The 26890-nt window shown below is 40.9% G+C and overlaps 1 protein-coding gene across 3 annotated transcripts in view; it reads right to left on the bottom strand.

Moving 5' to 3' along the window:
- Positions 1-8: 8 nt before the first annotated feature.
- Positions 9-26890, bottom strand: part of btbd8 (BTB domain containing 8) — a 30506-nt gene continuing 3624 nt past the window's right edge. For 2 of the 3 annotated variants that reach the window (XM_030050142.1, XM_030050141.1), the window contains exons 4-19: positions 24035-24159; positions 23583-23700; positions 19350-19439; positions 18520-18600; positions 18336-18432; positions 17771-17862; positions 14478-14580; positions 13773-13955; positions 13502-13669; positions 12083-12212; positions 11012-11073; positions 9643-10189; positions 8722-8809; positions 5858-5997; positions 3401-5314; positions 9-966 (exon numbers count right to left, since the gene is read on the bottom strand). In XM_030050142.1, the coding sequence (XP_029906002.1) occupies positions 467-966; positions 3401-5314; positions 5858-5997; positions 8722-8809; positions 9643-10189; positions 11012-11073; positions 12083-12212; positions 13502-13669; positions 13773-13955; positions 14478-14580; positions 17771-17862; positions 18336-18432; positions 18520-18600; positions 19350-19439; positions 23583-23700; positions 24035-24159 (4438 nt within the window). In that variant the 3' untranslated portion in view covers positions 9-466. The remainder of the gene's footprint in view (positions 967-3400; positions 5315-5857; positions 5998-8721; positions 8810-9642; positions 10190-11011; positions 11074-12082; positions 12213-13501; positions 13670-13772; positions 13956-14477; positions 14581-17770; positions 17863-18335; positions 18433-18519; positions 18601-19349; positions 19440-23582; positions 23701-24034; positions 24160-26890) is intronic. The other variant, XM_030050143.1, reaches the window with a different exon arrangement.

The following is a 26890-nucleotide window of genomic DNA, read 5'->3' as shown; positions in this document are numbered from 1 at the left end:
GAAGCAGCTATCTGTTGAGGTGCCATTTATTACAGTTTTCATTTATTCAGAAAGACAAACCTTATTGTTTTCAATGTGACACTAAATGCAAGCCAGTGGGCTAGAATGTCATCAATGTTCTCTAGGAAACTCCACAATCAGCCAATATTATCAGGAGTACCATGAGAATTTTTTTGTCCTCTTTCTTAGAGCTTTTAAGCAACACCAAGTAAATAGTTAAACATATAAAAATATCAACATGCATAACAGCCCATTTGTGTCAACACACAGTCCACTGAGGGCATAACTATGGGAAATGCAAATATGCTGATAATGCAAAGTCCAGGGCAAACAGCTCAGGAGAGAGATGTCAAAGACAGGGAGAGAGGAAAGAGAGATTTAAATAAGTTAAGACAAAGTTGATGTTATAGACATTAAAAGCTCATAGAGAAGGCAGCAACTGTCCAGCAGGTTCTCTTCTGTGCAGTCAGTGATGTGTTTCCAGTTCCACAATGGTCCACTCCCCCTGTGGAGAAGCAGCGTCTTCTGGGGAGAAGCTGGTCACAGTGATGCTGGTGGTCGAGTCCTCCATGGGCGAGATGAGCTCTGCCCAGCGTTTGAAGGTCTCCTTCTCCTGGGGCAGGAAGATCTCTGAGTCCAGGCAGTCACGTGACAGGGACAGTGTCTGCTTGATAAGGTACTGGGCCAGGTTGAGCTCCTCAGGCACAGGGTTTATGATGCCCAGGTTGGACTCCTGGTCTGACAGGAGCTGCCTGAGCAGGCTCCAGTCCTGTTCTGCAAACTCACTGCTTTCCTCATCGTCCTCTTTCTGCTTTTCTTCTGCTCCCTGCTGTATAACATCCCTGTCCTTGTCCAAGCAGTGCTCAAAGGCTTCTCCCACATCCATCTCGTAAATGGGAGAGAGGGCTTTGGATGGTCGGCGGTCATGTTTGGAGGTTTGATCCAATCTGTCACAACCTATGTCCCCTAAAAACAATTGACAATACTGCAAAATGACAAAATGATTCATTCTTCCATAGTTCTTTTTATTTCATAAGTATTCTGAGACTAGTCACTGGCTATTACAATAAAACACAGATTGCTGAATTTTACCCTTAATGCAACTGTCCTTTTAAGTTATTTCCCCCTGCAGTCATGTAACAAGACAGCACAGTGGGGAAGCAGTTTAGCTGATATTTCTGAACAAAACTGGTCACATAATGATCAGTCAAATGGCATATGATATTTGTGGATGACTGCTAAATAATTCGAAAGTCATTCCTCAATTGGACAAAGGATGACAAGACTGGCCAGCTGCCTTAAAGGTAATACACAGAGGAATGCATTTCTGAATGTGTCTCTTTTATCCACCAGTCTAACACAAAGTAAGCCATGCATTGCCAGCACCAGTTAACTTTGCATTTCTCAGTAAGCTAAGCTCAAGTACCAGTGATATGTTTTGAGATTCACGTGCAGGTCTTTGAACGAACAGACCTTATGTACAGACTGACACACTGTCACAAAAACCTCAATGCAAGCAACAATGCTTTACATTACATTACATTTCTTGTGTTTATGTAAACACATTCTTTCTATTTTTTAACAATTTCAAAATGGCAAAGATGAAGTGGTTAGTCAGTTTTTGGTGTTAATAGCAGAAAATAATCAACATGTTTGCATTGGGATAGATCATCAATGATGCTGCAACAGGGTTTTTCTTAATATGACAGTGAAAAAAAGAGAGACATGGCAGGACCATGAAGGCTGCTCTAGAAACACATCACATACTTTACAGAGGAGGCTACTGACACTACACAAAACCTACTGAACAAAGGCTTACACAACAAAACACTATCTTCTTGAGAAAGTTGATTATCTATTTACGAGCATCAGGCTAGTGGGAATGACAAAAGGTAATGGATACTGAAAAGAAAAAACAAATAATGGATGGTATAAGGGAATGACAAACAATAAATGATTTCTAATAGTAGCATGCATGTGTTTGCAGTGCAAAAAAAGAGAAAAGAAAAAGAAAACAAACTCAGGAACGGGTACATTCTTGCAGAAGCCCAAAGGAAAAACAACAACACAGAAAGAAAAACACTTTCTCAGAAGCAGTCTAGTGTAAGTGGCAGTTTAGTGTGGTCCATGTTGTACAGACATTTTATATTTAACTTCCATATCATGTTGTCACCTAACATGAATTTGTATCTGGGTTTCCTAAAAATCATTACTTGCTTGTTAGCTGTATGAACACACATTTTAAAGAACTTTTAAAGGTGCTGCATGTAAAACTTTAACATCAGTAAATCACTACCATATTAACCATGAAACATTAGTACTGTTACTGTAAACAAGCAAAATTATCACAAGAGGACTAGCAGGCTGTTGTGTGCCACAGGGTGTGATATTGTGAGAAATCTGTTGCATTGCTCTACAGCTCAAGACTGAAAAGGGGCGCTGTCCTTCCAGTGCAAAGGGAGCTAAACCTTTCAGAGTTTCTTATGAGGGCAAATGGTAGTAGGCCAGGGGAAAAACAGAGGGGGAATAAGTAGCATAATCCTATCTTGAATGGATTTATGGGAAATAAAGCCTTTACTATGAGAAACCCTGGCACAAACGCTATTATTCACTTGAGATAGAGGCTAACAAATGTCTTGACTGATGATCTTGTCTGTTTATTGTAATTACACTAATGTATCATCATTAATTTGACAATGAGAAACTGATGTTTAAAAATGTTACACGTAGGATATTTAGTGATCTCAAATTAGCTATGGCTTTTAAAAAAAAAGCCAAAAACTGCTACACTGCATGAAAGAAACAATGAAAATAATTGAAAAGTTGTCTTTATGTACATCAAAGTGCATTGATATAACTATGTCACAAAGCCTTGTCACAAGGCAGATACTTCTAACCAGCATGTCATTATTTTTGACAAATACAATTCTATGATCAATCCTCTTGAAATGAACATTGCTTTTCCCCTTTTAATGTAAACTGAGTCATCAAGGGCAAAGTGCCTCTGACTGAAGGTAGTTCAGTTGTCAAAGATTTACAATTTAGCTCAAGTGTGGTGATGAAACCAATCTCCATCTTTAAAAGGATATTGGCGTTGCAAATTCAAATTTAGAACAGCTGCACAATCAATGTGTTCAGACGAAAACAAGCTTTTAGCTTTACAAATATCAGATGACCACTGATTTAATTTGAATTTGAACTGGTAGTTGCAACTAGTTATTGAACTAGTAATCTCAGTAATATCCTTTTTCTGAAGGAGGGATAGTTGGATGTAAATAAGGTCTTGGAGTCAGACCAAAGGAGGATGCATCTTGCAGGGACAAACAATACCTTCATCGATGGAGTTTGGGGAGAGAAGATGGGTTTGGATTGGCGGTCTAAGAAGGGTCCAATACATTACCTGCTGGGGATTGTGCAGCATGTACAGGAGAATCCCCTGTCAGCTGAGCCTCATTTAAGTCTAGATGTAAATCAGCTCTCTTGCTGTCTGAAGGATTGGTGGGGTTTGTGCGTAACCCTCCATTGCTGTAGTGGTCAGTGTGCCGGAGATCTAGGTGGCATGGTCGCTCCTGGGGAGGGAGATCTCTACTGTCAGGATCCAGTGGAAGGCCACCGGACTTAACTCCATCCCCCTGGCTAAAATTACACTCCTCTAGGATGGGCTCCTGAATCTCTGTTAGGAATACAGTAGATTTTTCTTCATTTTCATTGTTGTGTTTTTGCCCCACAGCTGTGGAAGGGCCAGAATTGGACTGCAGATCTGTAGAGTCGCATTCAAAAACAGAATCATCAGGCTGTTGTGTTGGAGTTTGGATGCCACCCTCCTCTGAGCCTAACTCCTCACACTCGTCAACAGAGAGTAATACTGAGCGACGGAAGTTAGATGTTGACTGATAATCAGGCTGCTCGTTCTCCTGGTCCCCACCATCGTCATCAAAAGCCAGGTTGATAATCCCCTGAAAGTGTGGTGAAGGCTCGGTGGGTGGCAGTGGGCCTTGTCCTGGAAACACCTCAACTTCCGACCTCTCGTCCTCGGTTTCCTCTTCTTCCTCTTCTTCTTCCTCCTCCTCCTCAGAGGAGAAGAGCTGGTGGTCAGGGACACTCTTAACAGTGACAGTGGCCTCAACCTCCGAAGGCTCCTCCTCTACAGGAATCTCGTCTCTCTGCAACCAGGAACGAGGTCGTCGTCTTGCTCCCTCCTCCTCACTAGTGGTCTCTGCCTCGCGCCCACGGAGACGCACCTCCACTCTCAATCCGGCCCCGCCTTCATACATCTTTAACTCTTCTGGAGTGCTTGTGTCACTGCTGCTACGACCCAGGAAGTCATGACAGCGCATGGTGCCACATTTGGACACACCACGGTCATTAGAGCAGTCATCATCTTGCGATCCTCCTGCATCATAGTCCTCTGAGCGGGGCTTGATGTCATCAGAAGAAGTAGTGTTGCTGCCAGTCTCAGACTCTGGGCTGACCTGATGATGGATGCCACTCCAGGAGTCCTCTAAAGGGGTGTCAGTGCTTCCCATGCTGCATGGTGTGTCTATGGGGAGTTCAGTGTCTTTTGGGGAATTGAGGGAGCTGAGCTCGTGAACTTGCCCTCCACTGAGGTAGGCAGGGATACCAGAACTTGGAGACTGTTTCCCTTTACTACCTTCTGTCTGCTTGCAAGCATCTGCACTAGCAGATTTGACACAGGCGATGTTAGTTGCTGGTGTAAGACTGGTCTCATCTCCTGTGCTGTTGCTTTTTCCTGACTTTATTTGAGTTGTCTGGACACTCTGCGTAGGGCTTGAATGGAGGGGAAGGGAAAGCGAATCTCCTCCGCCTTGGCTTAGTTGCTGTGTGCTGTATGTTGCAGTTTGGTCAGAGAATGTTGGCTCCGTGGAGCTCTCTTGATGTTCCGCAATATCACCTGTGTTACCAGGTTGAGAGTGTTCAGTTTTACAGTCTGAGTTTTTACCATTCACCACCTCTTTTCCTTTAGTTCCTGGTTTCTTAGGGGGAACAGAGGCAGAGTTTTTCATAGTTCCTCCAGACTTTGGTGAAGCTTTGTCTGTAGATAATTCAGTAGTACTTTTGAGCTTTGGTCCTGGTTTGGCAGCTACTTGTGAGGATTGCTTGGAGGGGGACGGAGAAGCTTTTGCTGGTTTAGCACTGGATTTAGCTGAGGCTCCAGCTGCTGAAATGGGTTTTGTGGTCTTCTTCTTAGGAACTTCACTGGCTACTTTTTCTGCTCCTGAGGATTTCAGAGTGTCCTTGTTGTCTTCTTTCCTGGGGGAGGCCGGCTTTTTCATGGATGACCCAGGTCTAGAGACTACGCCAGGCAGAAAACAAAAATGTGAGCAGAACATAAATACTTTGCAATAGTTTAAAGGTCAATTTATGCTTTTATGTCAAAATGATGCCTTAGCAATTCCTTCGTCTGCTAGACCTCTGTGCCTCCTCAGTGAGTTGCAATTGATTTTTACCAAGAGGGAAAACGCAGTGGAGCCAGTTGTAGAGACGAGCTGAGGTTTGCAAATATGTTCTGATGTTGCCTGCTCATCCACACATAACACAAACTGCAAGATGTCACTAAATTCATAGTGAGAAATATCTCACCACCAGTTGTCTGGCAGTATGTTCTCTCTTTCAAATAATGCGAACATAACTGCTTACATTTTAATCTGTGCTCCATTAGTGCCTCATTAATGGGAAACTTCACATTTGTGTCTTGTGTTTCAGTGATCAGCTCAGTGTGCACACAGTCTCTCTAAAGCAGAGGCCAATATGGTGTAGCTACGGTAACACTTCAACACAGAATTATAATCAAGACTTAAGGATAAACATCAGAATCACTAAACTAATATAATCTCACCATGGTTCTCAGTTGGACACATTGAAGGTGTGCTTCTTCCCTTTGTGTCTGCTTTAGGTGTTGTTGCTGCAGTTGATGTTTTCTCTGCTCCACCAAGCTTGGCTTTCCCACTTTCCTTCCCACTTGATTTGTTAGTAGGACTGTAATGAGAACAGACAGGCAAAACCATACAAACAACATGATCACAAATGTTTCCACAGCATCCCTAGTTATTCTGGCCTAGTTAGGTTTGTTATCATATACTAAATGTAATACGTTTTAACTCTACATAATGCCGGAGCTTCTGTTGGGCAGATAATTCATGAATTAATATTCAACACCATTGGGGGGCAGCAAAGTTATTTCTACTATTTTTTGTCAAAGACAAGCCTCTGACATGAGCTGATTATCAATGCCAAGAATTTCTAGGCAGATGGGTTAGGGTTATATATATATATATATCTATATATATCTATATATCTATAGATATATATATATATCTATAGATAGATATAGATATATATAGATATATATCTATATATCTATATATCTATATATCTATATATATATAGATATATAGATATATATATATAGATATATAGATATATATATATAGATCTATATCTATATATATATATATATATATATATATATATATATATATATAATTTTTTTTTTTTTTTTTTTTTTTTTTTTTTTACAAGTTTTCATATAAAGGACTGACTATTCAAGATCACTAAGGGCCCACTCACATTGGCAAGTTTGAGCCCGTATCGTGCTAAAGCCAAAATCCCCCCCTCCCCAGTCCCCGGCTGGCCTGCACTCACATTACCTTTTTCCCAAACGCGCCCAAGCACGATTGCCCCCGGTGTGCACGTCATCACGTTGAAATACGACAACAGGCATGGCCCGACGTCATTATAAATCAGTATAGTTCAAATACATTCATCATGTCTTCCTTTTAATTAAAAAACGTTTTTGGTCCTTTTAATCAGACATGGGATGTTTATTTACCTTGACAGTTTCGGAGGTAACTTCCTCCTTCTTCAGAAAACGTCCAACTGACAGCCGGAGCGGCACCTGTCAGATCCGGCAGACCGGGTGACCAGGTGGCCGCACACCGCGCGGTGCCGCGGCCAGTGACGGCCGGTGCCGACGCGGTGCCGGCCAGCACCAGGTCTGCCGGATCTCCGCACACAGACTGCTGTACTTTCATTATAAACCGACTTTTGTTTATACGCGGTTGCAGCAGCACAACGGACAGCGACACTGACAACATGGTTGATTATTGATTGCGCAACGCGGCCATTCGCCGGTAATCGCGCTGCGCACATTAAACAATTTTGCAGAGGCAGGAGGAAAGTTGCATGATTTACGTCCGCGCACTGCGTGCGTGACCGTGCATGTGCTCGTGTACGCGCCCGTACCGCGCTGAAGCACACCTCCTCCAACCGTGCCAGAGCGGGGGAAGTGTACTGTATTCAAGCACGATACGGAGCGATCACACTGGTCAAAGAATCCGGATTTTAAGGGCAATCGTGCTTGGGCGCGGATCAAACTTGCCAGTGTGAGTGGCCTCTAAGAGCATGTTTCCAGTTTGACATTCACTTTGTCTCAAGGTCACTGCATTGTGCAATATCCTCAGGTAGCTGGGGGAAAATAGGTTGTTTCCCCCTTTACTACTTCACAGAACTGATTTGGCATGGCTGTAAATGGACTGCATATTCAGTGGCCACTTTATTAGATCAACCTGTACAATTCAATGCAGTTCAATGCAGAGGCTCTTCCATAAATTTTACCTTTTAAGAAAGTTTATCATGTTCAGTTTTTGTTGACATTGTGGACATGTTTATTATTAAAGTTGTAGTTTGAGGAGATCTTGTATTGGACTACATTATATTGAGAGGTGTTTCTATTTTTTTGTCCTCCCTAATTATATACATGAGGAGAACAGAATATTAGAAACACCTGTCAATAAAATCCAGTCCAGCACAACACCAGCACCAACTATGACCTCAATGTCAAACACAGAATGAAAGAACAGCTCTATTAATGTGACAAACAGAAAACCTGAACATTATAGGCATTATAAAAGTAACCTTTATGGTAGAACAACTGTATTGGATTATATTAGATTGAGCAGGTGTACCTAATAAGGTGATACACCACACCCATTACCATGCCCCCTTTTGACCAAGGGATACAAAACAGTTAGCCAGTTCTTCCTTGGCCCATGACCAACCTTCCCACCAATTTGGTGGAAATCCGAGCATCCATTTGGAAGTTATGCCAATGTGTTAGCCCTCTTATCTTGCTCCAGAAGCCTGGGTGAACTTGTAGGGCCACTGGCAGCAGATACCTCTCATTAGTCATTTTACCATGCTCTCATAAACTCCCTCTTGGCATTACATGCTACCTAGCACTTAGGTCAAGCAAGTGGTCACTTGCAAAGCTGGAGGCTCAGTCCTTTAAGCAGGCCTAAATATTAAAAAAAAAAACTAAAAAAAACTCTTATATATTGCTGCTAATATATACTGGATATATTGCTTGATCCATTAAGCTGGTTTATGCAAATAAATTTACAATACCCTCCTGGCAAGATGGACTCTGGACGTTTGAATTCTAAGTGACTTGACTCCTGGGCCCTTAAAGTGTTCATCTCTAAAAACTGAGTAAGAGTAATGGAACGGCACTTACAATAGCAACTGAGATTCATCTTATGGAAAGTGCTAAAGGGAAGTTAATAAGGGCCATGTTAAAGTGAAATTCCAAACAGGGCCTTATTTTGGAATCATACTTCAGTCTTTAGATATTACGTCAACCATGTCGTGGAAGTCACAAAAGAGACCATGTTGTTATTCCATGATTCTGAGACTATGGCTTACCTGCTTGTCTTTGTTATATCTGATTTCTGAGGAGCCTTTGTTAGTGGGGATTTGTTCACCGCCTTTGCCTGGTGTTTTGTCTTCGCACCTGAAACACAGAACATCATCATATGCATAGATGTTTTAAATATGAGGTTTTCAAGGTAGACTAGTTTGAAAGCAATAGTCATGTACATAAGATCACCTGCTTTCTTAAAGTAATTAACTTAAATTTACAGCATTATCATCTGACAAAATAAAAAAATAAAAACATTAGAAAACATAGGAATAAATCAAAAATAATTCATGTTCAATTTGGGAGGGATACACATCGAGTCTGACTGTTCAGAAGTCCAACTGTTCAGATATATGAACATGAACAACAGTGACTGCTTTTGAAAACAACACACTGAATTAAAATAACTTAAAGTGATTTAGAGTAAAAAAGGTAAACACTCTTTGCTGGTATTGATGTATAGGGCTAATACTGTGGAGGTTTAGCATCTGACATATGGCACTCTCTCTCTGTCTCTTTTGCATGACAGACACCTGAGGCCCACTTTGTGGGAGGTTGGGAAATCCAGACTGATACTAGTGTCCACTGCAAACCACCTTCACCACAAAAGGTCCAAGTGATTGACCACACCCTCTTTGTATGACAGCTGCATGGAGCTTTGACTTTTACTATTCTGGTGTTAGTTTGTAGCCTCAACCCTGTGCCAATGACAGTCTCGTGTGATTTGTTCTCTAATAAATCAATAAATCAACATTCATATATGACACTACCCTTGTATTCCAAAGATCCCTCAAGCAAACACAAAGCAAAGCATGCAGATAAATAGTCTGCAAGTCACCAAATATCTTAAGCAACATCCGATAGTGTAATGGAGGTCAGTCAAAATAATTAAATAATAATAAAAAAAGAGAATAAAGATCATAAACCTGGGATGGAGTGGCTGGTATTGCGCAAGCTGCTGGTGCTGTTCTCTGGCGACACGCTGCCTGATGTGGATGAGGTGCTCAGCTGAGGGTGGGTGGTGCCAGCAGCACTGTCCGCCTTTACTGCTGAGCTTTTCTGAGCCTTCACTGGCAAAGACTGGCTTGTGGTTGTGCAGCTTGGAGGAGAAGTTTTAGGCCTTGCACCTGGATTAGGCCTCTTATCTTGCTCCTTGTGCCCAGGGGAACTTCTGGGGCCATTGGCAGTAGATATGTCCCGCCTGACTGCTGGGGCTCCTGTACCATTGACAACGGGTGTGCCAGTGGCTGCTGTCTTTGATTTTGTTGGTGTGCTCCGGTCCCCTGACTTGGTCTTCACATTCTTTGCCTTGGATGCCTGACTGTCTCCAGGTTTGTTAGCTGTACCCACTCCATCAGACTTCATGGCTGAGGCAGCGCTGCAGGAGGAAGAAAATGTGTACTCAGACACCCTCTGAGTCCTCTTCACAGGAGGGTGCTCAGGCACAGATGAAGGGCATTTTACAGCCCTTGACTGCAAAAAGTTATCAAAAGAAACATTAGTCAAGTAACTACAAGAATGGATGAATCAGCAAATAATTGTAGCACAGCCAAATGAAACTGAACTGTGTTAGTGTGGACTACTATTGACCACTATACCATGTTTGGCACTAGTCTTTGGTATTAGTCTCTGTGTAGCATCTTAAAGATGATCTATTAATTTCAGTCACCCACTATCCTAATATTTATAACTTGTTTTTTTTCTTGTCCAAGAGTTTATTTCTGAACATAATTTTTAAGGGTTGACTCTGAATAAGCACCTTTAACTTATTTTTATTTTTATTTTTGTGTAAATAAACAGAACTATTTGCTTGTTAAGTGAAGCACAGCAGATACAGAAAATGACTGGTTCCTGTTCTGGATCAGATCACTTCTTATGAGATCTGTGTGAGCTCTTAGTGTTCCTCCTCGCCTCTCAACCACTCATGCTTAACATCCAGGCAATCCCTCTCTGGATCTCCTCAGTCAGGCTTATCTTAGCTATCCATCTGTTTACAGAAGCCCTGTTGTTCACATCTCTCTGGTTATGAGGGTTGGATAATTATGACATATTACATCTAATGGCCCCACACACACACACACACACACACACACACACACACACACACACACAGATTATACAAACTAACAAGGATTTCTGAGCTAAAACAGGCTCCTATGAAGATCATCATCATCATCCAACTGAGCCACTATTTTGATTAAAAAAAAAAAAAAAAAACAGAAGTGATTTCTTGTTTTACATACAAAAAGGCTTTAAATAAATGAAAATGTTTAACCACTGAATGATTAATATTACCTGTGAGCTAGTTAATACAGGCTTTTTACCAAGTCTTCGGTTGTCCCCTATGTCAATAGCAGCTGTTAGAAAAGAGTAACAGGAGAAATCACAAATTTAGGAAACTGCAGTATTAATGCAGCAAAATAAAATATTCAAATCCAGCATTAAACGAGTGACAAAGGGCTGCACCATTTTTAAAGACATGTCAGGTCCTTTATTATCCAACCTACAAAAGGACTCTTTTCTCTCTCATACTCCCATTTCCACATCAGGTAAACACAAATTTGCAAAACATTTAAATAATTAATCAGTGAAGAAACCTATAAGTAAGCCATGTCTGGCAGTCAACATTACTTTAATTAAAAAGCACACCTATTTCAACAAAGACATCACAATAAATTCTATGCCTAATTATGTAGATTAATTATTCTAAAATAATGCTGTGCAAGCATCTATTCATTACATTTGCTAATGTGAATATGTTGTGTTGGCATCTGAGACCTGCAGTCTGTGATTCCATTGACAAAACAAATGCACTAGTAACAGGAATTCAGCTAGGCTGAAATCTAGCCAAATAAATTATTCATGCCATGCATTTCAACGCATCACTTGATAAACAGTGAGAAACAACACAGTTTTGATTTGAGGAAGCTTCTAATGAGGTGCAGACTCACAAAGAAATGAATTCAGCTTTTCACTCCCGCCCGTGAAAAATATGGAGCATGGTGCGTCTGGTGCATTTACCATGTTAGCATGCACTTACCTGTCCAAGACAAATGATCTCACAAATAAAACAAAACTGAATGAGAGGGGCACTCGCCAAATAATGAATGGAATACCAGTGGCAAAGCACCTATGCTCAAAGAAACCATTAATTGAGAAATGGGCCAACAGCATACGCTCCAAGGGCTTTGATTCATCACAGCCACTGCCTTCATCACTAGGCTGGGTTAGGGAGTGAAAAAAAAAAAAAAAAACATCCCCACACCGCAGCATTAATATCCTGTGTGTATGAGTGGAAAGGGAGCGCTGTAGAGGTACAAACAGCCTCACAGCTAAAGCTGCCAGATTAAAGATGTCCCTCCTTACCTGCCAGTATTCTCTCTCTGTGTTTGGATTGCAGCGTCTCCCATCCCTGTGTGTGGCGGATGGCATAAAAGGTCTGGAGCAGAAAGGTCCAGAGCCTCGCGCGTAGCGTACAAATCTCTTGCCTGAACGGCTGGCAGTAGGGAGGGAGAAGGAGAGAGAGTGAGGGAGACGAGAGGAGGAGAATGGAAAAGGGTGCGCTACAGCACGAGCGAATCAGCAGCTGCTTGAAGAACCCTTCACCATGGCAACCGATAGCCCCCCCTCCCCCTCACTCTCTTGCAGAATCCACTTGAGCTCCCTTGAGCTAAATCAGTGATGTCACCAGCTGAGGCTAAAGGCTGCCATACTCCTGTTTCCACGTCGGAATACAGATATACATATAAATAAAAACTATGCTGGAAGGTAGAGAGGAGCTATCTTTATACCAGCCTCCCTTTCTCTAACACTTCTATTTGCCTCTTCTCATTTTCTCATGCCCTCACACACCCTTTTACCAGCAGATATAGAGCCAGATTAGTAAAGGCCACTCCCTTACCTCACAGTCTCCCTCAGACTAATCCATTCCTGCTACTGTACTGTGTTTGCAGGGGATATGAGCTTTCACTCAGCCAGATCACTTTCCCCTGGAAATCATCTGCAAAGCTTAATGTGACTGGCTGAAGTACAGGACAGACATTAGTAGCTCGTATCCTGTTGACTGTTTAACTTACTACTGGCTGATTACATTTAAGCTCTAACCAACATAAATATAGCTCACATTTCATTTGAAATTAATATCTGTTTTGTGAAATAAAATATACTAACAATACATATTGCCTGATTTTGACAAAACCTAGAGAGACAATGTATCTTCACTCTGTGTTCCTATATTCAAGAAACTACACAGACTACACATCATGCAAACAAACAAAATCTGATACAAAATATGATCTTTTACACCACTGGTCAGATTTGGACAAAATCCAGAGGGGTGATGCATCATTTTTATCTCTAAAAAAATTACACTGATTGGTGTGCTTTGAGTTCTATAACTAAAGGTCCAAATTTCAAGATTTTAAAGTCCGTAACTGCTACAAGAATCAAATTACTAAATGGTCCAATGGTTGTCTCTACCATTCCTTGTGAAATTCAGAATGGAGGTAAAGGCCACTGAATATACAGAATAGAGGAGCTGAGTTTGCAGTTTGTGATTTTGTTGCTGCATGCTACACTGATGAAAATAAATGTGCTCACTGTAAACATGGAAAGAAACACAGTTCCAATAATTATAGCTCAAGAGGGGAGTCAACCACATACAGAGAAAACACTTCTAACAGTAATTAATGTAAGAGATGGCAACAGTATGAGGCCCATTATTAGAGAGTTCAGTGGGAGGCAGTAAGCCAAAGGAACCAGTAAAGAAAATGTGTTTTCATTCACCTCCTCATCTTGCAGTCCATGCTCCAGGAGAGAGCCCTCTTCCACCTCATCTCCGCATAGAGAGTGCACAGCAGAGAAAAGATCACAGCAGTTGTCCACAGTCACACCTTCTCTGATGGCTGAACACAGCTTCCTCAACAGGGTGGGCTCTCGAGTAAACTCCTCCCTCTGTAAGGGCACATCAGTCACCGAGGAAACTGCAAGGATGCTGAATATTTCTCAAGGTCTTCATGGTACAAGAGAGTGCATTAGCATAAATAAATCCACTCACCCTGCAGAGATTTTGGAAGGCTGAGGTGCGAATGACCTTGGGGAGGTGCTCGACAATGAGACACAGGCTCTCCTCCTGCAGCTCTGTGGCCAGACTCATCACCTGTTTGGCCCATTTGACCTCTGGGAGACTGCCAATCAATTGCTCACTACCACAGAGTATGGTTACTGCATTCTGTACAGTCTGTAGGACAAGATCTATCAACTAAAGAAGCTCTTTCGGGGCCAGAACACACACACGCACAAAAAATAAAGTCAAATATAAACACAGTCCTTCTGGAAGTGTACTGTGCTAGCACCTCTGCCCAGCACCTCCTGATCAATAGAGGGGGATCCCAATTATGTAATACAGCTTGGCAAGTACCAAAACTGAGTACTTGCTAAAACTGTCCGCAAGAGCCAGATTTAGTATGGCTGTCCTGTACTACACACACATACATACCAACCTTTTTGCAGCAAAAAAACAGACTCAAGACTCAATTATCAATTATAAGCCCTGATCACTCCCCATCCATCAACATACACATCACATTCCAAAATTAGCCTGCCAATAATAAAAGTAAATTTAATAAAGTTGATCTTCTATTAGATCATGTTCAAAGTTCCTTCCTGTAGAAAAAAAAACAATCTACAATGGGGTGCGGGTTGAAGATATTTGCACAATTACATGCATGTCATATGGCTGATGACTTTGTGAGGGACTCACCATGCCTTCAACTACAGCAGCAAGACAGGCTCTGTGGAGCTCACAAGACAACAGGGAGAAGTTCCTTTCACACCAGGTCTTAACAAAATGTTCAGCAACCCACCTGAAAAAATATGTAACATCTGCATCAGATAACTTATTCTTGAGGGTTCTTACAGCAGTTTCACTAATACAATATGTCCATACTGGCTCTAAGATTCAATAATCTTCAGCTGAGAAGCATTACTGTGAGTGAGCTATCTGCTATGCAACATTTGCTGTGACATAAGGCCAAGGGATGCATGATAATATCGGCATAACATCAATATCAGCCAATATCGGCTTTAGAAATTAAATACTGGTACCAGCTTGAAATGAAGAGTTCTGCTGATATGAAATGCCGAGATAGCTAGATAGCTACATAGATAGATAAAACTTGATTCATCCCTGAAAGGAAAATTCAAATATCCAGTAGCTCATCAAAATATAAAAACAACAACCACACTTCCACTCAGACAGCAATGCACATTGGTATTGTTGTTGGTATATGTGAAATAGGTCAGATCTGCCCTGGTTGTGGCTGATCAGGCAGAACATCATGCAAGCCTGTTTCAGTAGGATGAATCTTACAGTTATGTTTGAAAGAAAATGTAATATAAAATAAATGTGGCATATTTTACATAACCTAAGTTGAAGAAGTTTTCTTATTTTGCCAAGTGGAATGTGCCACAAATTTGCCACAAAAATCACAAGTTTTGAAAAGCATTGTATTTTATGTATGCATCTGCCAAGGGGCCTTCACAATAAGAGCAGGCATAATAAAATGTTAATTCCACTACAGGAGAGACTTGATGTTCTCTGCAATTAGAGGTGGAAAAATATATATAGTAGTATCCGCATTGGCCAAAAGAGTTGGAAAATATTGGTGTATCGCATATCGGCAAAAACTCCAAAATCGTGCATCCCCAATAAGGGCTGTTCTGAGCTGTGGAGTGGTGTGGTGATCGATCTGAAATTAAGATTCTGTGATTTCTATAACTAATATAGTTCAGGTCTGTGGTTTAAACATTTAAGAGGCCAATGGACCACTAGGCTAACAAATTCTAGGCAAGACAGACTCAATAACCTCATGCACCCATAGGCCTAAAAACATATTTGCAAAAAGAGAAACAGAAAAAAAACAAGTTATTTGCAAAGTATGTGAGAGCTTTGTATACTATCTGATGACATTCAATTTCTGTTTCTCAGTGGGACTAGGAAACATTGAGTATGTTTACATGCACACCATATTCCTGTTTTAACCGGAATATTCGCAATATTCCGGTTGCGCACGTGTCATGTAAACACACACCGAACCCGACTAAGGTCATATTCCGGTTGGAGAGAATTCCGAATAAGACCCCTGGCATATGCCTGTTCCAACCGTAATACTGTGGCATGTAAACACCTTAGTCGGAAAATGCCCCGAACCGGAATTTTCAGTCGCGTCTGCACATGCTCGACTCATAATGAATCCTGGGGCGTCTTTGTTGCTATGGTTACTGCAAGCGGGGAGAACGATCTGGCGAACAGCATGGCGAAAAGCAGCAAGTCAGCATTTTGGGAGTGAGGAGGAGACTGCAGTCTGCCTTCAGCTAATGAAACATTTTTAATATCATGGAGTATATCAATGGGAGAAAACATTGAAATAGCGAGAGCGTCTTCTTCTTCTTCTTCTTCTTCTTCTGTATTTCCGGCAGACCAGACGCCTATACACGTACTGCTGCCTCCCGCGGCTGAGTGTCGCATTATGTAAGAGAGTGGAATACGCCGAAACACGGGAACATGCCAAGTAACATGTAAACGGAATATTCCAGTTGCCGCAGCGCAGTTACCCGAACCGGAATATTCACCCGAACCGGAATATGGTGTGCATGTAAACGTAGTCATTGTGAAGGACGGAGTCGACACACACTCTAGCTCTGATGCATTCTATTAAAAAGGACCAACATTTCAAGAGTGAACTGTCTTCTTCAGGGCCAAAGATCAATCTGTTGAAACACTGGTCATTTTTGATGCAACGAATTGGAGCTAGAGTGTGTGCCGACTCTTTTTACTCATCATCTCACTGGTTGGCTGGCACCTCATCTATATGTGCTGTGTGTTACTCTTTGCCTTTCTGACCTAGAAAATATTGTATAATTTTGAACACACAGATCCTCTTTCTAAGGTTCCAAGCAATGGCTAGTGATTATGTGTTTGAAGGGACAAGAGAATTCAGCGTGGATAAGAAAATCAGTAACGCGCTGCTGCACAGCTCGGTTTACCGTTACACTTGCGTGACTCATCAAACTCAGCAGAGGCAGCATGGCAAAGCCACCAACCCCCCTAACATCAGAAAATCAGTACCAGCTAACGGTTTCCCCCCAAAAAATAAAAAACTATCCTTCTGACCTACATTCACACTGTTCTCCTTGCCTGTTCACTGTAGCGTGCAACAGCATAACTAGACAGTTTGAATCTAGTGGCTACAGGGGAGCTAAGAAAATAGAAAAATACACTATGTGCATGCATTTGTGTGCTTTTAAAACACTTTTGCTTTGTCAGATTCTCTGCAGTGGAGAGAGACAGTAAAGATGGGTCAGAACAAAGATGTAATATAGGTTGTCAATTGGATTTGAACCCACAAGAGTGTTTTATCTAGCAAGATGAAACTGGCTAGATGCTCACCCTTATTTGGAATGTAGCAACAATATACTGTATAGCTAAAGAGAGAAGCACAAATTAAAGACAAAGAAAGGGAGAGGCAAAAGATGAAAATCTGTGAAAGATCTTGAAATGAATAGGCTCAGCATATAATTGTCCTCCAGATTATTCTGCTGCCCACAGCTCCTTTGTTTTGAGCATGCAATATGCTTGATTGTGCAGAAGATCATGTGAAAGACCAAAAAAATAATAAAAAAAGGAGTATTATCTGTTTTTGCTCAGGAGGGGTGACAGCACTGACAAAAATTGAAAGTCAAAGCAAAATGTTGCAATCATGAGCTTGAGTTCCAGCGCTTTTGTTTGGACTCTTCTGTGTTAAAATCATACTGAATATTTTGACCTTCACATTTGTGAGGGTTGCTAAGGGTTATGGTCAAACTGTGGAGATCTGTCAAAATCACACTATAATGCAATATTTGCGTTTAACAGTTAGTTCAGACAAAAACAAAGCAAAAACAAAAAAATGCTGGTTCTAAGGTGTATCATTGCAGTATCATTTTAACTGAACTCTTCAAACAGTAAGGAACTTAATTAAACTTGCCCATTCAATGTTGTGGTCTAACACTCACCTCATACACAATATATGGAGGTTCTGAAGACCCAGGGCGTGGGTGAGGGACAGGCACTCAAGAATTGTCCTCTGAACCCCATCAGCAGGCTGCTAACAAATAAGAAGAAAATACGCAACAGGAGTTTATATTTACACATTGCAATTCCAGACTCTGATTCTCTGAAGGGTGTAAGATGTATGTTGTATTGCACGATATGGTGGGAGTGAAATCTGACTTGTTCACAGAAGGGAAACACAGCAGGATATTAGAAAACACATAAACCAGGTACACAACAAGCAAATGTAAAGCAAAAAGAGACAAAGAGAGCAGGTATCTGCTCCTTGTTTTCAGCTGCCAACATCTGTATTCCAGATATTGCTTTATCATTTACACAGTAGTCTAGGACGGAAGGAAAAAAACTATGCAAAACCAGTCTGATATCCACCAAAATATCTGAAAGAGTGGAAACACTGCACATAAAAAACTTAAAGGACTGGTTGACACTGGAAGGTAATAGGTCTATGCCAAAGATAATAACTCCATCATTAAGGTGTTCAGTAACTTCCCTTGTGTATTAACTAACCTTGGGGAAGAATCGGCAGTAGTCTCGGGTCAGAACCATCTCTACTACATCCTTGAGCCTCTCCAGACCCAACATGTCTGCTGCCAGCACCACCTGACTGTGGGACACACAATGCCAAGTACAGGTCAGTTTATTTTGCAGGCCTGTGCTCTAAATGTGGACACAGATTGTTCACACACAGTACCTGGCACTGCTCCTAGAGGGCAGGTCCATTATTGCCCCATACATAAATTGAAGCAGGATCTCCATTTCCTCTGGACCTAAGCTGAAAATATCAGGTTAAAACAAATTATTTACAAAAAGTGTAATCACACATTCAATAAGTTTAGGCTTTTGATTAAAATTGTAAACATATGGAATTGTCCCAGTTCGCAGCCTGTGCATAAATTTTTAATCACAGATCTGCACAGGAATTGAATATTGCAATCAGCCTATGCAAATCTGGTGATCAAATGCAACCAAGTGCTCCAACAGAGCAGCACCAGTCCATGTGACTGCAGCCTGAGGGCCACTTTGCAGATTTCCCCAACACATCAACACAGTTGTCCTTCATTCTGACAGTCACGTCTTCCCTTGTTACTCTCAAATCAGTAATGCTGAGGCGAGTGGCATGTCTTTCCCCAGAGGAAAAATAGGGCTCACTTGTCTCTGCAGGCTGGGGGGTGGGGAGGGGGAGTCTTCAGCAGGCAGTGGATCAGAAGACATTTATGTACCTCAAAGAGGAGATAGTGCAACCTTGGTGTTTGGAAATCTGATTGAGTCATGTATTCCACTGCCTGTGGGTAGCTGTGAGTCTGTTTGGGTATGAGGAGTTGGTGTAGAGACATGGCAATGTGAGTGAAACCCCATACATAGCCACCTCTGCTCCAAGGCATGAATAATTAATGCAGCACAGGAAGACTTCAGATGTATTGTTCAGTAAAGAAATGTGGAATTGTAAGCCCAGAGAGGAGGTGTATTATTGACCCACTGACTTGCTGGGCCGCACTGCTGCCTGACCTTGCCCAGTCTTACCCTTGCAGAGTGATGCACTGTCTGGAGCTCTCAATCCAACTCCCACTCAGCATGGCTCGGAAGTACTGAGATCTTGCACACAGAATCGCCCTAGAAACCCACAAAAGCAGGCAGTTGCGTGTCAGTTCCACCCACCATTTTAATATTTCACATATCATCTGGCAGGCCTGTGTCTACTGCAGTGGCTTTGAAGTGATAAGTAAAGAAACTAAAAACCAAAAGAAACAACAACAAAAGATTGTTTATTATATAGCCTATAAAGAATTTATTGTCTATGGTCTCTAAAAAGAATGCACTCACACTGAGGTGCTTCAAGCATATTAACCATATACAATAAAGAGCCTCAACAAAAATAGAAAGGGTTCACAAAAACTCAGTCAGAGCAACCATGTAATTCTCTCATGGCCCTATAGCCAATCTCACACCTTAGGCTGATGTTACATGTGAAAATTTTTCATGCAACTAGGCTCCATGCAACTGAGTTTTTAGTATTCCATTCAATGAAAATCATTAACTGGGTTTGCATCATCATTTGGAATGCTCCATGTGGGTTCGGTGACATAGCGACACTAAAAATTTAATTTATAACATGCAACTATAAACACTGTATCCTATTGAGCGAAGCTCAAAATAACACACAATTCTGTGACAGTTGGTCTTATTCATTTGATCTGTTGCTGTTTTCATTCAAAGTTGTCATGGTTTTGCCAAACTGTGTATGTGTGTTTTTTAACTTTTACCTAAACTTGCTGCTGTTTTTCTCCCAGTCCCCTCAAACTGTCTATTGAGTATGTTATTTTGACAGACAAACACTGTTTCCAATTCATTTGGGTTTTGGTCGTATCGACCCTTTCTCTGTAACTTTGCAGTGTCAATGACTGCTTAAGAAAGTGCATATGTACTCAGGACTCTTATTCTTCTAGCCTACAGGTTAATAAAATACTGACACCAGTGGGGCCGTTAATGTGTAATGCAGCTGATCTTGGCAAGATGTCTTTTTTTCAGCAACACCATTCATTATATGATTGTATTACTGTCTCTTTAACCGTCCTGTTATGTTCAAATTTACGAACATCTTTTATGTTTGGGGTCAATTTAAAATATGCAAATCACCATAAAATCTCACCGATTTACCTAAAATTGGAAATTGGAAGAAATACAAATTTTGGTGTTTTAATGGCTTTATATTATTTCTAAGTACATATTTTTGTTATTTATAACCGATGTGTTACAAAGTGTGTACAGGACATTGAAAACATATGATCATATGGATTTCATGTTTACCTGATAGTACCCATTACATTAGGAAAACTCATTAAATATGAAGCAAAAAAATGATGTTAATCATTTATTTAGAGACGTTAAACATTGGCTGGGGTCAAACTGACCCCAAACATAATAGGAGGGTTAACATCTTACACTAACTAAACTACAGACAACATCTGTTGCTGTGTTAGAGCTCTCCACTGGGCAGTTTGTGTTGTGTAAGTAAGCTAGCAGTATTATAGACTGACCGGATGTCAGATGACAGACAAAATCATGAACTTCAACATACACTACTCACAAAAAGTTAGGGATATTCGGCTTTCGGGTGAAATTTCAGGATGAACCTAAAATGCATTCTAACCTTTACAGGTGAACTTAATGTGACCTTCTGTAAACTTTTGAATGCACATGTCCAACTGTTCAATGTTTCAGTACTTTTTGCACAAGTTGCTGTTCTCTAACAAGGAGTTTAACGGCAAAATTCACATCAGGTGTTTGATGCTCCAGCTCATCGAGGTCGTATCATTAGGGAACGGCTGCTGGAGACTGGGGTACCTCAAATGGAGTGTCCTGCACTTTCTCAGACCTGAATCCCATAGAAAACCTCTGGGATCAGCTGAGTCGCCGTGTAGAGGCTCGGAGCTCTGTACCCCAGAACCTCAATGTCCTGAGGGCCGCCCTTCAAGAAGAGTGGGATGCCATGCCTCAGCAGACAATAAGTCGACTTGTGAACAGCATGAGACGTCGTTCTCGCTGTAATTGCTCAAGGGCAGATGACAAGTTATTGACACTGACATTTTTTGTTGTGGTATATCCACCACTGTTGTTGGCTTTTGTTTCAAGAAATTGTTTGAGATGAGGAAATTAGGGATGTCCCGATCATGTTTTTTTGCCCCCGAGTCCGAGTCCGAGTCATTTGATTTTGAGTATCTGCCGATACCGAGTCCCGATCCGATACTTCTATAAAACCAGGAAATGATATGTTATTAATGATTGAACAAAAATGATAGGAGGATGTATCAGTAATTATTTCACCTGAGGGTTGAGTACTTTTTGCTGTAACAATATGTTAAATTATTATTTGTTTTAACAATGTAAATTGCTTATCAAACAGACCTAACAATTCAGCTACCAATGAATGAGCAGTAGTATGCATGTGATAACATAGATCGAAAAATAAGCCAAACTGATACCTCTTCTCTGAATAGACAAGCTAAGCCAGTGTGCTGCTTTTAGCCAGCGAAAATACAGCTGAGTGGCACCTCTTCGCTTTGTTTCACAATCTATGTCAGTGCACCGCTGTAGCTGGAAAGTTTATCTGCCTTTTGGAGTCGGTTTCCGTTTTATTTGGCTAATTCCGCGATTCCGTCCGTGATAGTAGCAGCATATCACCAGAGCCCGTCTACTGTATTAGAGTTTCTCTGATATCACGCGCCTCAGCTTCAAAACAAACTGCTGCGTGCTGTCGTGTTCCGCGCATGCGCTGGTCAGTGGTGTCTGTCACAGACAGACCCGGCCTGTAAACGTTGGTATTTTATTCTCATTTATTTTTTTTATCACTAATAGCCCATATATTGAAATGTGATTAATTAATAATTAATAATTAATAATTAATTAATAACAATAAATATACATATGTATATATATTATTTATCCGATACCTGATCGGGACATAACGTCCGAGTCCCGATCGAGTCTTCAGTCATGTGATCGGCCCCGATTTCTGATCACATGATCGGATCGGGACAACCCTAGAGGAAATCACCAGTGTATGCTTCTACTTAAATGCCCTACTTTCATGATATAATATCACCGTAGCGTGAACATTTTACATTTTCCATAAATTTCACCCAAAAGCCAAATATCCCTAACTTTTTGTGAGTAGTGTATAACAGCCATTGCCCAAAGTGGAAACTTTGGATTCTGGAAGTTTTTTCCTACCCGCGGTTATAAGTTAACGATTTATCTGCCCAAATATTAATATATGTTAATAAGGCTTTGTATTTATCTTCTCAAATTAATGTAACTGAACATTACTAAACTTGTAACCGCAACCACTGAAAATGAAATTACAAACATGGCCTAAAGTTGCATGACTGACCCTTTGGCCAGAATTGCATACAATGCAATGCTGGTGCTGTTCCGTTAACTGTATGCAAGTTGCATCAATTAACGTTAGCCTTAATATTAACCTACCTTTTCTCTTTCGTAACCTGATGCACAAACTTTTGTATCTTCTTAGGCAAGAGACAGTGAAGGCACACAAGATATGACTTGATTATGACTGTTAGCAAACTAATTGTAGATCCAATGTTTTATTCTCAAGTAACGCAATGTGGCTTAGACTGGAGTAGCTCCCCATGAAGAGAAGTATTTATTTTTTATGTCTAGCTAGGAAAGCTTGACATTTTAAGACTGTGTGTGGCAGCATGCTTGAGCAGTAAAATCTCTTCTCTGGTCATGTAGGTACAGGATGTGATGACTGGAGATCTCTTTGTTAACACTTGGGTCGAGAGCTGCAGCAGCTAACACAGAAATACCATACAAATCAGTGAAAAAAGAGCTGCTCAGCTTTTATCTGACAAGCTTTCACTGACTGACTGGCTGGCTGGCTGGCTGGCTGGCTGGCTAGCTGCTCCCTTGGGCCCAAGCTCAGAGAAACCAGTCTCCATGGTTACCAGAAACTACTACCACCTCTGCATCACTGAATGACCATCCACAGTAACGGGTGATGTTGTACACTGCTATTAGTCAATAGAAGACGTGGGATCTCTAAATGTGCTGTAGGAGGTTTAAATAGTGAAAAGGTAGGTGTAAAGAAGTAAAGAGAATATTCCCTAGCCATGCATTAAACCTCTTAAGATATTTTAAAAGGGAAAAAAAAAAAAAAAAACAGATTGCGATTTTGTGTTTGAGAAGAGCAGGGATCAATAAGGAGGGTTGGGAGGACACAAAAACTTATTGTACCTGTGGCAGGGGAAGACTTGCTCCCCCACTTGGATTTTGATGTCACACTGCTCTCCCCTCTGGTACAGATCCAACAAGTCTGCACCAAGGCCAGAGGCTGGCTCCAGAGCAACAGCATCTAGATAAAAGTTGAGAGGGGAATAGGGGAGAGAATGATGAAAGGAAAGGTTGTTCAGTGTGTGTGTATGCATGAGTGTGCATACATAAAAAGGTAGAAATTAAAATATCATCTGTTTCTGAAAAAGTTGAAAAGATGAAGCACGCTGAATCGTGCACTGCCCACAGCACAATGATACTGAAACGAGCAGTAATGACTAGAATCCAAATGTGATTAGCTCTTAAGGGGATTAAGGGTGAGACAACACGAGTTGAGGTAAGGGTGGGGTAGGTGCAGCTGGAGGGTAAGACAACCTAGACTAACCCTATAATGAAAAGAGCGTTGATCTGTTTACCTGAGTCAGTGGATCTATGAAGGTCTGCTGGGTCGCGGACAGACGGTTTACTTGCTGGCACTGAGCCCTCAATGTCTGGGATTATTCCAGCCGAGCACATGCTCTGGTCTGCTGTGTACACCCGCCTGCAGGGGTGAGACTCTAAAGGTTAATTAAAGCAGGGCCTTTAACAGCCTATTCAAATGATGATCTTTAATGACAGAGTCAGAGCGCCTTGAAGCCAGAACCTCAACAGTGTAGGATTTTCTAATTTTCCAGGGCTGAACTTGCAAAGTGTGACATATGTAATATTTTGGAACTAAATGGGTGTCCAAATGGTATTACTGCTAAAGGTCAAATTCAAGTGTACTGTGCAATAATTAAAAATTTTACTGTTGGACCACAGTGGAGACATGGTACACAGTGTTGGGGAAAGTTACTTTTATAGTAATTAGTTATTTACAGTACCTTAAAAAATGACTAGTTACTCTACATTAAAAAGTTATTCTATTTTACAGGAGTATTTTCATACTACCCACTTCAAAAACATACAGCAGCAATATGGCTTATGCTGCCAGGTATGCTGTCAACCATTGCTTTAAAATGAAATGCCAAACTATTTGTTAATCTTATTTACATCAAGTATACTTTGATTAATTTTTTCATTTAGCAACAAATTGCACACAATGCACAAGATGCTTCTGGAATTTCAGTTATTTAACAATTGCTCTTTGAAAACTCAAACAGTACAAGAGAAAAATAAAAGTAATGGCATTCTAATTTTAATAACTTAAATGCATAATTACCACAGAAAAACAAAATACAAGTACTCTGACACTGTACAAAATAACACATTACCTCCCAACGCAGGTTATAGACTCAGCAACTGCTGAGGGATCCAGCCAGTGACTATTCAACTCATGAAATTTGTGTTAGACCAATGACATATTTTTGACTAAATGAACTAAATCACTATTGAACTGCATCAATGCAAATGCTTACAAAAGCTTATTTTCTTTGATTCAAAAATGTCAATTGATTAAAAGTTAAAACCTTTTTAGACAATGTAGGGTAGTTTCAAGTTTCATTGAATTTATGTGCTAATTTTACTGGTGAATTAGCAATCGAATATATGGTAATACTTATTGTTAAAGGCTGTTATCAGCCTGTTATATGGTATCAGCTAATACTGTACAGTCTAAAATGTGCGTACCATTAACTGTTTGATCTATTCAAGTATGTGTGACACTGTGAGAGGAACATAATTGGTGTTTCCCATACATATAGTTTATATGGGCAGCCCGCCCAAATAGATTTTCTGCCACCCAAATTGTTTTTTTCTTCCAAAAGTAAAAATATCCAACGACAGGGTATGACTGTCTATGTCTGAAACTTCTGCAGTCCCACACAACTAATATTGCAGATGCAAACCAAACAGGAGCAGACCCTGTGTCCTGTATGTTAGCCTCAGCTGATCTTCCACAAGACCTATACAGGTGCTGTCAGACAGGCAGAGCCTGAAACTCTACCTACCTGAAACAGCCTATTCTAACCTGTAGTGTGTCACTCAGTCTGCGAGGAACTGCACTGCAGCATATTAAACAGAAAACTCTCTTACGCAGGCCGACTCCATGGTACTGCAGTCACACAAGGACAGTTCTTTCCTCCGGTGCTGATTATAAATTGCTAATGAGCATGCACAAATTCACTGGATCAAAGGCTGGTGTGTTCCAAGAGAATGCAGCAGCAGCGCCTTGATGTAAAACTTGGCAACTGCTACAGTGCAATCTTAAATGCTTATAAACACTCATGCAATCTGAGAACTGTCTGTATAAACATTAAAGTGAAAATGCAATGTGCAATTTATTATTTAACAGCTATAGCATTTATAATCCCACTTGAAACCTACACCACACACCCATGTATCAGCCAGTCCTGCAGATAAAACATGTCATATTTGGCGCCCTCTGTCAGGACACCATTGAAACTGCAACACCAAGACATAAAGCCAAAAGGTTGTCTCTTATGCCCTCTACCTGAAATCTGGTGTAGAGTTACTGGATGTTTTATTCTGCTGCCACCTTATAAATGTCAGTTTGTCAGATTGTCCTTGTTCCTACAATACCAGTGCAAACTTTCCATTATTATTTTAAGCTACTGTTAGCCTCATGCTTCTGGATATGTCATTGAGGTTATAGGCACTAATTTATGTCACATGTGCTTCATGTCATCTGCTGCTATGAACTCCAGAGACTATGCTGCTTGTTTTCTATGATTCAGGTTTTTGTATGTGTCATCTGCTATACGGTCTAAATTAGAATGTTTGCTATATGTGCCTAATGGCATTGTGTTGAATGTGTCTTGGTACTATATACCATTATTATATGCTGTTGTAAGCTTATATGCCGTTGCTTTGGGAAATGGCTGTTGTTTTGAACACTGTAACGCTTTCCTTTCAGATGCATGCTATCTGCTTTTACATTTATTTTAGCTGATGTATGCATATCATTGCATCCATGTTCTGCCATGACCTGTATCCTTTCCTCTGTTGTCCTTTTCTTTTTATTAAAATCACCTCTTCTTCTATTAACTTTGAGAGAGCCAATGCAATACCTGACCAGGGACTACAGATGAAAACTAGCCTCTGACTAACTCTGGCACATTTACAGTAATAACAGAAGATATAACCAGGAGCTCAAGCAGAGAGGAATGAAGTCTCATGTAGTGAAAACAGTATTACACTAAGCCACAGTATTCCTTACCAAAGCACTCTGAAGCAAGAGGAGAGCAAAGGTAGAGGATTATAAGCTTTTATTAACACGGCTGTGAGCGAATGTTCTTTGACCAATAAGGTCTTCATCAGGGCACACAGTATGC

The sequence above is a fragment of the Myripristis murdjan genome, chromosome 4 (assembly GCF_902150065.1).
Source record: "Myripristis murdjan chromosome 4, fMyrMur1.1, whole genome shotgun sequence".
Taxonomy (NCBI): domain Eukaryota; kingdom Metazoa; phylum Chordata; class Actinopteri; order Holocentriformes; family Holocentridae; genus Myripristis; species Myripristis murdjan.
The sequence above is the reverse complement of the archived record's forward strand: the minus strand, read 5'-3'. Positions and strand labels throughout refer to the sequence as shown.